Source organism: Mus musculus, chromosome 6 (genome assembly GCF_000001635.26).
Source record: "Mus musculus strain C57BL/6J chromosome 6, GRCm38.p6 C57BL/6J".
NCBI lineage: Eukaryota > Metazoa > Chordata > Mammalia > Rodentia > Muridae > Mus > Mus musculus.
The window spans coordinates 38971308-38985784 of NC_000072.6; the positions used below are offsets into that span (position 1 = coordinate 38971308).

The 14477-nt window shown below is 46.0% G+C and overlaps 1 protein-coding gene across 10 annotated transcripts in view; it reads left to right on the forward strand.

The window, feature by feature from the left end:
• The window catches only part of Tbxas1 (thromboxane A synthase 1, platelet), a 220432-nt gene that overhangs the window by 107149 nt on the left and 98806 nt on the right, over nt 1-14477 (forward strand). For 9 of the 10 annotated variants that reach the window (XM_017321499.2, XM_017321500.2, XM_011241280.3 and 6 more), the window contains one exon: nt 10814-10910. In XM_017321499.2, coding sequence (XP_017176988.1) covers nt 10814-10910 — 97 coding nt within the window. Of the gene's footprint in view, nt 1-10813; nt 10911-12001; nt 12252-14477 lie in introns of those variants that run through there. The other variant, XM_006505880.4, reaches the window with a different exon arrangement.

The following is a 14477-nucleotide window of genomic DNA, read 5'->3' on the forward strand; positions in this document are numbered from 1 at the left end:
GGGATGTTGACCAGACATAGAGACAGTGGCCTAGATTCTGAAGGGTTTACCCAGTGTCTCCAAACAGATCCAAAAGCAATGCCCCCTGCCACCAACCCTCTGCTCACCATCCTTGCTCAAAGTGGGACGGGCACCCACTTTGTGTCCTTGACTCTTCAGGCTTGTGCACTGATCTTCCAGTGATAAAAGATAGCAGGGATGGCTGTCCTATCTCCACAATGCTCCCCATTGGCCCTTCTTTAGAATTGTCTGCTCAATAGTGATGTCCCTGTCTGTGTGTAGCACTGAGATGACAGTGGTGGCAGAGGCCACCATTCCTCCCCTCAACAGAGTTTCACTGCTGTCTCTGCTCAAAGAAAGTTATCATCTGGTTTGGAAGGGAAACACAGACACTGCCTGTGTTCTGAATAGAATTGCACCCCCCCCACACACACACACACACTCATGTGTTTAAATATTTGGCCATAGGGAGTGACATGTCCTTCTGGAGGAAGTATGTCACTGTGGGAGTAGGCTTTAAGGTCTCATATGTCCAAGCCACTCCCAGTGTGGCTTGCAGTCTTCTTCTGCTGCCTGCAGATCAAGATGTAGAACTCTCAGTTCCTTCCCCAGCACCATGTCTGCCTGTGTGTTGCCGTGCTTCCCACCAGGATGAGGGTGGTCTAAACTTCTGAAACTGTAAGCCAGCCCCAGTGGAATGTTTTCCTTTACAAGAGTTACCTTGGTCGTGGTGTCTCTTCAGAGCAATAGAACCCTAACTAAGACACTGTCCAAGGTGCATGAGAGATCTTGGTAGGAAATGATAGTACTCCCAAAACAGAGCAGGAATGGAACATGGGGTTCAGGCTGCGAGCACTAAAGCTTTTGGGGGGAGTTGGCACTTGACTGTGGCCTTGTGGGAAGCATAAGGAACAAAAGGGAAGGTGAACTCTACTTGGTAAGAACCATCAGGGAAAGTCTTGAAGACAGGAGCGGTGGGGAAGGATGCAGAAAGCTGCTGTTAAAGGAGACAGAGATGGTCCACAGCTCATCACACAATAGAGTCCTGGCTTCTAGGCTCAGGATGCTGGTGATTGTCTTTACTCAAAGCTATGGAGTTGTTTAAAGCAGGTCTTGCAGGCTGTACTCCTGACTGACGATGAGACGGGCTTGGGGGATGGCATGTCTGCGAGGATACCTACCTGTCTGCGATGGGAGGAAGACAGGAGCTGTCAGGGTCCTCTCCAGACAGGACAAAATGGTCAGACACATCTACTGTCAGTGGATGCTGGCTTTCAGGTGTCAATGCTTCCTATAGCTGAAGGAATAGCACTAGCTGTCTCTGCAGTAGATGGCAGACCATTCCCTGAGGAGACCTCTGGGAAACCCATCTCAGGATCTCCACAGCATGGAAACTGGTTGAGATGATATTTTGGCAGAAGCCTTGGCTTGAGGTCAAAGGTGGTTTGAGGATTCTATGCATCCAACTCCCCACAGTGACACTTTGTCCCTCTCGATCTAAGACTGTATGCTAGCCCCAGAGAGGAGTTACACAAGCTAGGAAGACAGTCAGGGGGTCAGTAGAAAGGGTGTCCCTTTAACTGACAACTATGTTGTTAGAACATGAGTCTTATTGTTGGACCTAGCAACTCAGAGAACAAGAGTGGTAAGTAATTCTTTTGGCTCACCAGATGCTGTAAAGGAATCCATGAACTTTGGTAGGAAAACAGAAGGGCTCTGGTTAAAGGCCAAGGAACTGGCACTTGTTTCAAATAATGGAAACCCATCAGAGCTTACAGAGAGTGCAGTGACATACTCACCTTCTGTCCCCTGAAGGTAGGTTTGGCCTTCGTGGGAATTGGCCTTGTAGAAACAGATGCCCACCCCCACCCAACCACCCACCACCCTGCTGAGAGCCACTGCAAGTAAAAGCAGCAAAGCTCAAATACAGTTGGCATGAGGGTTAGAAAGTGATTCCAGTACCTTCCACTTGTAATATGGAAATTATAGCTTCTCTCTAGCACTGAGGGGCTGCCATACCAAGAGGAGCAGCTAGCCCAGGGGCCATTAACCCAGGGGAAGCTGCTAACCCAGGGTAGCTGTGAGTCCAGGAGTCGCTGCTTAAGCCAAATGTCCAAGAGCAGCTAACTCTCATTAACTTTCTCTGGACTTCTTGGAATTTGTGAGTCGCATTCATTGCCAGAGCACACGGCCACCTTTTCCCGTGGGGCTTCCTGATATTTCTGTATCTGGCCAAGGTGAGGTGGAGGCCCTGACAGCGACTGCCGTGTAGCATCTTTTACTGCTAGGAAGTAAGGCGGCTGTTGCCAAGGCATGGATTTGTTAGATACCTGGTGTCTAGTGGTGCATGGCAGGTCCTGTCAATCATGCACATGTTCAGATCCCTTCTGCTGATGTGGGGGTGTCAGGCCTTTATCGGGAACCTGCTCATCCCCTCATGGGCACCCATAAGTTCATTTCTCATAGTCAGGGGCCATCACCGTTCACTGTCCACACTAATAGCAGCTTCATTGCTGACCAACTTCCTGCTGACCTTCACCATGACCTCAAAGTAGACATGATTTGTTCAAGGTAGCAGAGCTATTAATTACAAACAAGGCCTGGATCTGAGTCCCCAAGGCTCCAGTGCCCAAAGACACAGCACTGTCACCTCAGCCCTGACCCCTGACAGCCTCAGTAGGCCAACCCAGCAACACCCCACTTCCTACTTCTTCCAAAAAGTCACGAACACACTTCAAAATCCTGAGACATTAAAGAAACAACGACTGAGAAAAGGGGAAGTGGCCACAATTCTCTGCTTCAGATACACACCCAGTATATTTTTCTCCAGACTTGCAAGAATTTGTCAGCTGGGTGCCTGGCAGAGTATGTGCTCAATAAACACTTCTTGAATGTACTAATTAATGCTGGAGTTGACTGTTATTTATTAACAGGCCCACAGTGCTATTTTTACAAGGCACACTTCCATCTAGTTGTGGAGCCTGGGCCTTTCCATATGACTTTGAGTGACATGTCCCCACTGCTATCCCGTGAACAGCCCCATAGTTTGGTCACCTCTACCAGAGGTAGGCCTTCTGGAACAAGGCCAGGCAGCCCCCAGGCTAATGCTAACAGTCTTGCTTGTCATGATTCCCAGAAAGAAGGCACCAGTGCTATTTTGGTTAGACTGGTCAGTGGTGGTTTTGTGTGTGTGTGTGTGTTTTAAGAGAAAAATAAAAGAAAACCACCAATTAAGCAAGTCAAATAAGTGTTATTTTTAACTGCACAATACTTCATTGGTTCGCCTACATTTTCTCTTCAACCAGGTGCTTTGGGGTTGAATAAGCACATTATTATGTGCATAAATAAATATAAATGAATAATTGGTTATGAATTTCTTGCCCCTATAGTAGTCAACGTGCAACTTGGATTAGCGGGGAGTGAGCCCTCACCTCCTTCATTAGGCTGGAAAGGAGTTTCTGGTCCATTAAGCAAGAATCTGTTCTCCAACTGCACCTTTAAAAGACACAGTTAGCTGAGGGGGGGGAACGATACAGACAATATGGCTGGAATCTGCCTGGCCCCTTTGCACACCTGCTTGCTCTGGATTTCACAGACCAGGCTAGTCTGGGGAGAAAGGGAAGGTTGGCCATCTTGGAGAGACGGACACCTCTGAGGCAGGGTCAGACGGTCCTTGTCTTGGGCAAGTCTTAGTTTCCTGTTCTAGAAGTGAGTAGGATGGCTTCCTCTTCCATTTTCTTCAAAACTTAATGTGGTGGTGGAACTAGTGTAGGAGGCTCAGAGCCAGGCAGGAAGCAAGCACCAGTGCTAATGACTGTGACCACAAAGGTTCTGAGGAAGACCCACAACCTAGCCACACATCACTGACCAGTTTCATGGTTTGGGACGTTTCTTTGCACCCTATTGGCTTCACTTTCAAGAATCGTATTTCCTTCTAAATTAATAGGATTGATAGGATTAAATCAATAGGGAATTATAATAATCACCTAGATTTTACTCCCAGGTTTCAGCTGCAACATAGTCTGAAGAGTTTGTGTCTAAAACTGTCCCCCACAACAGGTGACAGGTGAGCATGGCTCCCACCTGCTGAGCACACCACCTCAGGGAGCAGGAAACAGGGGGCAGGAAAATACATACCATTCATTCTGTTTCCTTTTGCTATCACCAAACACTTCAGACTGAATGAGTTATAAAGAAGAAAGGTTTCTCCAACTCACAATACTGGAGGCAGAGAGGCTCTGACCAGATGCACATGGACATTCCACGCAGAGTCCTAAGATGATACAAAACACCACATGGTGAAAAGAGTTCACCCTGGAGATGGTGTACCAAAGTGGCCTTTATAACGGATCTGCTCTCAGTGTCACCCATTAACCCATCTATTCTTAGCCTTTGTGGTCTAATTAGCCCCTGAAGGGCCTGCCTGTATACACCTCTGAAGGCATCCCTCCCGATGAAGATTAAATACAGGGAAGGTTTTTGTGGAGACATTTAAACCAAAGTGCATACTAAAAAAAACACAGAGAGCAGATTTCTGAACTCCGTAGGGTGGGAGGGCGGCTTCCCCAGGAGAAGTGGTAAGCAGACTCATGTGGTAGAGCCATTCCAGACTCCAGAAAGGAAGGCCGCAACTCTGGAAGTAAAATACATTTTTCTCTATTTAAGATCTTGCCAGGAGCTCCTCAAACTACAGATGAGCATTTTTATAAGCATAAATTCACAAGATTACACAATTTACATGTAAAATGGGGCCAGTTTCCTCCCGAGGTTCATAAAGCAGCTCTGAGGCAATTCTAAAGGAATTGTTGCAAAATTGGTTTTAGCATTAGTAATATTACTAGAAAAATATGGAAAGACTCCCGTGGCGGCTCCTTCCACCAGAATATACAAGTATTATTTTGCTTTTTAAAAAAAAATTCAAAGGGTGTACAAAATTATTTTGATCATAAGAAACTCAATACAAATATCTTGCCAAAATATGAGTGTCTCCCAGAGTCTAACTAGTTTTCTTTTACATCTAAGGATTTGGGGAAATACAAATGGGCATTGTCCTCTGTTCATAGATCAGGGCGGGGTCCCAGTCTGTTCATTGTCCATGGCATCAGAATCCCCAGGGAGCTTGTTAAAATAAGAGGTGACTGGTCCCACTCCTGCCCAAGACTAGGGCCTGGTAGGCCTGGGTGGGGCCCATCTTTCTTTGAATGCTCCGTTCTTGGTTTTAGCCAGCTGCTAAGGTTCTCAGTGCTGTTGTGGGAGGGTGGCCCCATGTTCTTGCATCAGAATCTGAGAGCAAGTATTTATTGTAGGTTTCTGGGGCCCACCCAAGCTTGGTAGAACAGGCTTGGCTGGGAACAGGGCAATGTCTTTAAACTTCATCAAGCTCCTGAATGACTTGTAAGAAATTATCTTAAGTTTGAAAGAATTATAGATGCATGGGAATTTGCAAATAAATAAACAAGAAAAATGCACAGGGAGGTCCAGTGTCTTTTTTTCCTAGTTTACACCTTGGCGATCTACAACACATGCAGGTAAAACTATAACTAGCTATCAAAACCAGCAGGTGGAACTCAGTTCATGCACAGGGATTATTCAGATTTTATGCAATTATATTGCACATATGGGTGTGTATGCATAGAATATGTATGTATGTGTGTGTGTCTCTCTCTCTGCCAATACTGTAGTTTCAACTGCTATAGTCAAGTTGCTGGTATACTCATTTCTCTTGCTTCTTTCTTCAAAAAAAAATCAGTTATTCTTAATCTTTTGTCTTTCCATACAAATTTGAGAGTAAGTTTGTCTTTGCTTACATTAATTCGTGTAAGGAAATTACATTAATTCGGGAGGAAAGGCATCACATCTGCAGGTGGTTTAAGGAGGATTGGACCTTTATAGTGTTTTCCAACCCATGAACATCGTTTGTCTCTGCATTTACACATGGGTTCTTAGATTTCTTTCATCAACAGTGTGTGTGTGTGTGTGTGTGTGTGTGTGTGTGTGTGTGTGTGTGTTGTTTTGCTTGTTTTATTTTGATAGGAACTAGATCTAGGACCTCATGAGCTAGGAAAACATTCTTCCACTAGGTTCCATGGTAGGTTGGTTCTGTGTGGATTTTCTCTAAATGTCCAAAAAAGTCATCCATACTATAGTCGCTTGGATGGGATTTCCTGTAGGCTTAGGTGGTGGTGCTGTTTGGTGAGGCTTAGAAGATGGGGTCTTGCTGGAGGCAATACATCACTGGTTGGGGACAGGAATTTAAAAGTTTAAATCTTTCCACCACTTCTGGTTAGCTCGCCCTGCTTTGTGCTCTCAGGTGAGGATGTGAGCTCTCAGCCTCCTGCTCTGGCTTTCATGCCATGATGAACTCTTATCCATCTGGAGCCATAAGCCAAACTAGGTTCCTTCTTGTATGACTTGCCTTGGTCATAATGTTTCATCACAGCAGTAGAAACATAACTAATACATGTGTGCGTGTGAGTGTGTGTGCATGTGTGTGTGCATGCCTGCATATGTGTGTGTATGCCCGTGTCCTTGTGTGTGTACATGCATGCATACATGTGCTGAACTATGTGTGCAAACCTGTAGAGGTCAATTATGAGAGACGATTCTCTCCTTTCATTATGTAAATCCTGTGGATTGAACTCAGGTCATCAGACTTGCTGAGCCATTTTGCTGGCCCAGTTTTCTTTCTTTCTTCTTTAATGAGACGAAATTGGGATTTATTAAGAAGGAATTTTGGTAAAGGAAAGTGGATGTTGATTAAGAACAAAGATGACAGCTGCTGTGGTGTATGAGTATTTTTACACATTGCTGGATTTGATTTGTTGAAGATTTTTGTGTCTAAGACACACAAGATGCGAGGCCATGCAGCTCTCCTTTGCTGTCTTCATCTGGGTATCAAGATAATACCTATCACCTTTGGAAGTGACGCTGAGCCATGTTTCAAGCTTTTACTTTCTAGAAGAAATTGCCAAGAGGCATTGTTACTTGTTTGTAAATGTTCAGAAGAGTTCTCTACTAAAACCATCTGGGCCTGGAGATTCAGGAAATTTAAAAATATGAATTCCATTTTTGAGGTCATAGGACCATTCAGACTGTTTTCCCATACTTTTATTTTATTAGTAGTGCTTTTAATCAACATGGAAAGCAATGGATCCAAGACAGCATTTTCATGCACACTTTTTCAGTCAGCTGCCACTCCCTTTCCTATCCTTCTGTCCCCTTATGCAGTTCTTCTTTTGTCTAGTATGTGGGCATTTGAACGAGGGTCCATACAGGTGGGCATCAGACTACAGGTGGGTGTGAGCTGCCATGTGGGTGCTGGGAACCAAACCCAGGTCCTCCACAAGAGCAGCAAGTACACCCAAAGGCTGAGCTACCACACTCCCTACTTTTGATTTATTAAATATTTTTATCATTTTGTGTCTTATTTTTAGTAGTTGCATAACTATGCATACATAATTGATCTTGGTCTATGGGTGTGGCTGCCTTGCCACTTTGGGTGCCATGTGAAAACCTTCCCTCTTTACTTCAGAATGTCACTGTCTCTAGCTTTCCCTCCAAGTACTCTGACCAAAGTTGACACTTCAGCTCTTGCTTTAGCCATCAAACATACTTTAAGAAGTGTGTGGGCAGAGGGACAGCCTGTCTGTCACCTTTTACCCGTTCTGTGGTCTTTGTTTTGGGAAGTTTATTCTGTTATCATTTCACTTCTCACTGGATAACCTTCTTCAGCCTTCCTTTGAGAGTAGATCTGCTAGTGATAAATTCTTAGTTGCTGTTCTTAAAATGCTTTTTAAAATCTGTTTCCTGAAATCCACCAAAGAGATAATGGAAAATTCTTTGCTTGTACCACTTGACAATGTACCAATTCCTTCTGACCTCCATGATTTTGACCTGTGTAAATGTCCATGTTTGTGCATGTGTATATACATGTCTGCACACATGCACTCGTGTGCTCATGTGTGTGGCAGTCAGAGATCAATGCTGCATGGCCTCCTCTATCTCTCTCAACTTTGTACTTTGAGACTGTCTTTCACTGAAACTGGAGCTCACTGATTGACAAGATTGACAAGCGTTCTCCTGTCCCCTCTTCAGTGTTAGATTACAAGTATGAACCATCATGCCCAGATGTTTTTCTGCATGGAAGCTGGGAATCTGAACTTAATTTCAGTATTGAGCAAGTCCACTCCAGTCCTCTAGTTTCCGGGGTCTTTCTGTCTGTTTCTCTCTTCCTCTCCCTCCCTCCCCTCCCTGCTCCTTCTCTCCCCTGCTTTGTGTATTGTTCATGCGTGTGTATGTGCATGCACCTGTGTATGCAGAAACTGTAGGAGGGCCTCAACTATCTTGCTGTCACTCCCCCATCTTATTCTCTTATGACAGGGTCTCTCACAGAACCTAGAACTAAGCCACCCAGCCATCCTCCTGTCTCCACATACTAGGGTTATAGAAACACTGATGTATCCAGCTTCATGATGGGTTCTGGGAGCTGAACTCAGACCTCACGTTTGCACAAGCTCTCTTACCTAGCCAACTATCTTGTGAGGGTCAGTCTCCATGATTCCTGCTGAGAAATTTGCTGTCCTTTGATTTAATATCCCCACAAGGGGCCCTTTTAAAGATGTTTCTTCTTTCTTTTTAGCACCTTTCTCCCAGAAGCTCAGTTGTGACATGCCTTGGTGTGTGTTTATGTGTGCTTACCGTATTTGAGGTCCATTTGGCTCCTTATTTATTTTCTTCTTGAATTTTTATAATCTTTTTTCAAATTGGGACTTTTTTCAGCTAAAATTTCTTCAGATGAAGGTGATTTTATGCACACTTTAAGTCTGAGAAGCCCTGCTTTGGGTAGAGGTGAAGGGTCTGGACCCTCCTTAATGTCTACAGCGTCCCTGTAAGTGTTTGTTCTTCTCAGCTGGGCATCTGTAGCTTGCTCTAGTTCCCAGAAGACTCTGCGACACCTGCCACAGAGTTTAGAAAAGTGTAGGTTTATGGCTAGGCTGGGTTATTCTCAGTGTTCTTGGTTAAAAACAGTACAACTAGTTGGTGGTCTCCCCTTCTGTGCACCGCATCTGTTGAATTCCTGTGGTCCGCAGACTTCCCTAACAATTTTGTAAAATAGGATTGCGTGGTTGCATATTTTCTGAGTACCTAATAGAAAACAGATAAATCTTTTTTCCTAAAAAAAAAAAAAAAAAAAAAAAAAAGTAAAAAGTGTGTGTGCACATGTGTTCTATTGTGCGGCTCACTCAAGTGTCGTGCACGTGTGCATGTGGGTGCACATGTGTGTGCAAGCATGTGGAGACCACAGGCCAATTCTGGGCTTCAGCCTTAATTACTCCCCATTTTACTGTTTGAGACACGGTCTCTCACTGGGCCTGGGGCTCACAGCTGGCTGGCCTGTGATTCTGAGAATCCATCTGTCTCCACACCACTCTCCCAGCCCTGGGGTTCCAGAGGTGCACTGCCACGCCCAGCTTTCTTTACATAAATGCTGGGGACCGGAGTTCACATCGTGCTTGGTGTCGTCGTGCTTATGTGACAGGTACTTTGCCAATTGGGCCACCTCACCAGCCCCTCTCTTCTTATTTTTCCCCTATTTGGTGGTAGGGAAAATGATTTTAAAATGAACACCATTTTGGCTCACGAAAGCTGAGTCAGAATACTAGAGCAAACTCAGCTGCTTTTTTTTTTTTTAATGTTACATCTCTTCTAAAGTCTGACCCATGGTGCTCAGCCAGTTACACCCAGGAACATGCCATCTCACACACTGAAAGCATGCTTGGTGTCCCCGTAATTACTCAACTTCACTGTTAACAGTTGGTTTCTAGTTACTAACCGTGGTACTTAAGCAAGCAGAAGGGGGCCTGACCCAGTGCTAACGCTGACTCCTTTGCCCAACCCATTCACACATCTACTCCATCCAACTACTTGGACCAACTCGGGCTCATCTTCAGAAACTCAGTTTGGGAACCATCTCTGGGAATTCTTCATGTCACCCCCCACCCACCCACCCAGACACTGACCTAGGAGTCCCCTCTGATCTCACACCAGCCAGAACATCCTGCTGTGTGCTAACTGCCATTCTGTTACCCCCATCAGATGAAGTCTTCTCCCCCCCCCTCCCCCGGAGGCAGGGACTGGGTCTTGGTGGGTTGGGTCCTTCTATGTCCATAGAGATAAACCGCATCTGTAAAGCCCTTCCTCTGACCAGAGCTCGCCAGCATCAGGTGACTGGCTGAGGCTTCTCAGATGCTCTATCTGCTGAACTTCCTGTACAAAGTTCAGGCTTCCTGAAGCAGGATTAATTATCCCCACAGTCTCACAGAATAAGTCTGCTTCTTCTTCTAGTGTAGAATTAGTATAAATGTCTTCGTTCTAAAATGCAGATCTCTCACGTTTGGAAAACTCGGCCATTTCCCCTCCACTTTACTGCTGGATCTCGGGAGCCCTCGTTAGGGTGTTGACATTTATTGACCTGTCTTTCCTAAGCTGCCTGAGTCAGGGACTGTGTTTCATCTAACTTTCCAGTTCTGGGACAAGGTGGCAGTCCGCAAGTGTTGATGGGAAGAGCTTTGGTGGCACTTTACCACAGATCTACAATTGCTTACCATGGGAGCCTGTGCTCTCCAATCTCTATGTATTAATTCCCCTCTTAGCATCCACCCTTCAATCTCTATCCACTCTCCAATCTCTATGTATTAATTCCCCTCTTAGCATCCACCCTTCATCCTCAACCTCCGTGAATTCTTTTGGGAGGTGGGAGGAGTGGGTAATATCGATGTTACATTTTAAAGCAGTTTTGTTTGTCCCCTCCTAGGTACTATCTTGGCCGTCGGATGCACGTTGTCATTTCAGAGCCAGACATGATCAAGCAGGTGTTGGTTGAGAACTTCAGTAACTTTTCCAACAGAATGGTATGTGGTTTCCTCTCTGTGTCATCCTTATGAATATGAGTATGGAGGGGTGGCTTGTGACAGTTAACCTCGGTTGACAGTCTGACACACTTAGGAAAAGGGAACCTCGGTAGAAAAATTGCCGCTATCAGATTGACCCGTGGGCATGTCTGTGGGGGCATTTTCTTGATTGTTAGTTGATGTTAGATGTCCCTACCTGCTGTGGGCAGTTTCATCCCTAGACAGGTAGCCCTGGATTATATAAGAAAGGTAGGTAGACATAAGCTTGGAAGCAAGCCAGCAAGCAATGTCCCTCCACGGTCTCTCTCTGCCTCAGCTCCTGCTTCCACATTCCTGCCTTGAGGTCCTGCCCTGACTCTCATTGATAGGGGCAGCTGTAAATTGAAAGAAACCCTTTCCTCCCTAAAGTGCTTTTGGTCAGGGTGCTTAGCACACCAACAAGGATATTAGTTATTTTTCTGTTGTTGCTGCTACTGTGATAAAACACCATGTTCAGAAGCAATTTATAGAAGAAAGAGCTTGTTTCAGCTTACAGTTCCAGAGAGATTAGAGTCCATCTTGGCGGGGAAGCATGGCAGCAAGCAGCAAACACAGTGGCCAGATAGGGAAATCGAGAACTGACATCCTCAAACAGAAGCAGGAAGCAGAGAGAAAGCAGGAAGTGAGGTGATCCTACAAACAATGGAAGCCCTTTCCCGGTGACATACTTCTCTTAGGAAGATTTCACAAAGGGGACCAAGTGTTCAAATATCTGAGCCTCTGGTGTGTGTGTGTGTGGGGGGGGTGATTCTCATTCAAACCACCACAAACAAGAAGCAAAATAAGTAACTTCTACGGGCCGAGGTCTGCTTCCCTCAAAACTTCTAAAAGAGTTCCTGAGAAATGCCCACAACGGCTGCAAAGTTGGCATTTATACCTAGGAAACACTCCAAGAAAACTAGAGCAGAAGAGAAATTGGCGCTGGTAGAAATGCTACAGCCAGGGGAGTTGGCTAAAGCTGTGTTCAAAGCTAGAGGAGCCACGGGGCACGGGCCATGTGACTGAGAAATACCAAGCAAGGTTAATAAATAGCAGCGGGAGAGCAAGCTTTGAGGGTCTGTGCTTACATCTTTCTTAGGAATCCTGTAAGCTACAGAAGAAAGATAAACAATATCAGTAGGGAAATTAGCCCCCACGGATTAACAGCAGGAGTCTACAGAGGACCCCGGTGCCAGTTCAAGTCTCCAGCCTTCTTCTCCTGCCTTTTACCTCTGATGAACAAATTCCAAATAGAAGAAGCGGTGGTGCTTAGTAGTGCCCACATTTCCTCACAGTGAGAAGACAGAAACTCGAACAAAGAAGGTTAGTGACCTTCATGTTGATTCTTAGAGAGAGTCTCAGGTGAGTTAATAAACAGATGCTTGTGCAAATTTCAACAACCACAGTATCAGCCATCTCTTTCCTAGTCAAATTAAAAACTCTGTGTGTGTGTGTGTGTGTGTGTGTGTGTGTGTGTGTAAGAGAGGGAGAGACAGAGAGAGACAGAGAGACAGCAGACAGCGCATGCTTAAGTGTATGAGTGTGGGTGCCTGCAGGCTACAGAGTGTGTAGAGAGATGTAGAGATCAGAGGACAACCCCAGGCATCTGTCTATTCTTGCCTTCCACCTTATTTGAAACGGAAGCGCTTGTCATTTGCTGCTGCATACACCACACTAGCTGGCAGTGAACTTGTAGGAATTCTGCCTTCACCTTCCGTCTTGTAGAAACGCTGGGACAGAAGACATGTGCTGCTGAATCTGACTTTACAGGGCCTGTGGATCCAAACACAGGTTCTCACACATACACAGCAAGCGCGTTAGCCACCGAGTCATCGCCACAGCCCCAAGTTTCACTCGCATCTCTTGCAGAGATGGTAAATAATGCATGCATTCGCTTGATGACCGTGGAAACCTTTGCAGCACACATGCAAAGCTCGCACAGTGGCACACCAGGGCCATCCAGGGTTCAGGTGGGAAAACTTACTTAAGATTGCGCCATGCTTGAGATGAAGCCATAAAACAATAGGCAGCCTCCGCTTTCTCTACTGGGTGAGCAATCCAGGGTGGGTTTTTGATCATCCTAAGAAGATGTGAGAGGCGGACAGACTCAGCTCTTCAAGGCACTTGCTGCTTGCAGAGGAACTGGGCGTGGCTTTCAGCACCCACAGGTCAGTGTGCATTTCCCTGTGAGTCCAGTTCTAGGGGCTCTAACGCCAACTTCTGGCCTCTGCCGGCACGCTACCCATGTGGTGCCGGACAAGCATGCAGGCAAACACTCATACACATAACATGAAAATTATAAGATTGATACAGTGAGCCTGTCCATTTCACAGACAAGGAAACTGGGACCCACAAAGGTTATGTGGTCAGCCTAGTCACAAACTACCTTGAGGATGGGCAGAGGAATGAAGGCCACCTCCCATTTCAAGGCCAGTCCTCTCCGTACTTCACTACCACAATAGGAGTCTCTGGTAACATTTCTACACATCAAAGCTAAACAGAGTAACTAACCACTCACTCTCAACCCCAAATGAGCTCATCTTCTAGCCCCAAAACAGTGTCCAGCTCCACACCCTACATGGCACTAGAGAAAGGTGACCACTTGGCACCCTGCCTCTGTGTCCTTGGAGTGGCTAAAGGAGTCACAGTAGTTTAGCTGCTCCCTGCTGCTCTGAGAATGATCGTTCTTCCACCCAAAGACCCTTGGCAAGCTCTGGCCTGCTGGGATCTGAAAGACTGAGCCTGATGCTTCAGCCAGGCTTGCAAGTTAAGAGGATATCTGTCCAAGAGCACAAACCACCAAGTCACACCCAAACAGACAACAAGGGTCTCCAGGCTCCTGTAGTGCTTCCTGAGCCCACCTGAGCCCCTGAAGGTGACACGGGCACCAGAGTCCTGAGTCTCTATGTGACTTCCCACCACACCTGAGACAGTCTCTGGGCAGGAGAGCTGGCCCCAAAGAAGGCTGCTCTCTGATGGGCATGTGTGGTGCAAACAGATCCAGTAAACTGTTGTAGCAGAGACCACTAAATAAAGTTGCCCTTGGCCTCTGTCAGCTTCTCTCCCACACTATTTTTTTTTTTGGTCCTCTTTAATTTCCTTCCCCCAAACTAAGTCATGGGCCCCAAATTCCAGGCTAAGGCCCAGCATCCCCTTGCATCCAGCAAGGGAGGAAGAGCTCAGGTTTTAGGTCGTCCTGCAAAATGGACAAGCATCTGTAACTCAGACAATTCCCATGTACCAACCCAATAGCTCCGAAATAAAATGTCCTTCCAGTCATCCCGGCCTCTCTGGTCTTTCCCTAGTCTCCCAGCCTGCCCCCAGATCTTTGCACATGCTGATAATTCCTACAATAAGAGGTAACATAATAACAGGGGTTGTGCTTAGTAGCAAGGTGAGCTCCAAACTCCTTAAAGCCTCTTGTTCCTCCTTTGGAAACTGGGGATATACAAGCTACCTTACTAGGCTGTTGTTAAGTTAGATGGTACGGCTCAAACAAGCTGTGGCCCTGCACGGTGTGTGGCAGGTCCAACAATTGCTCGGTACCCA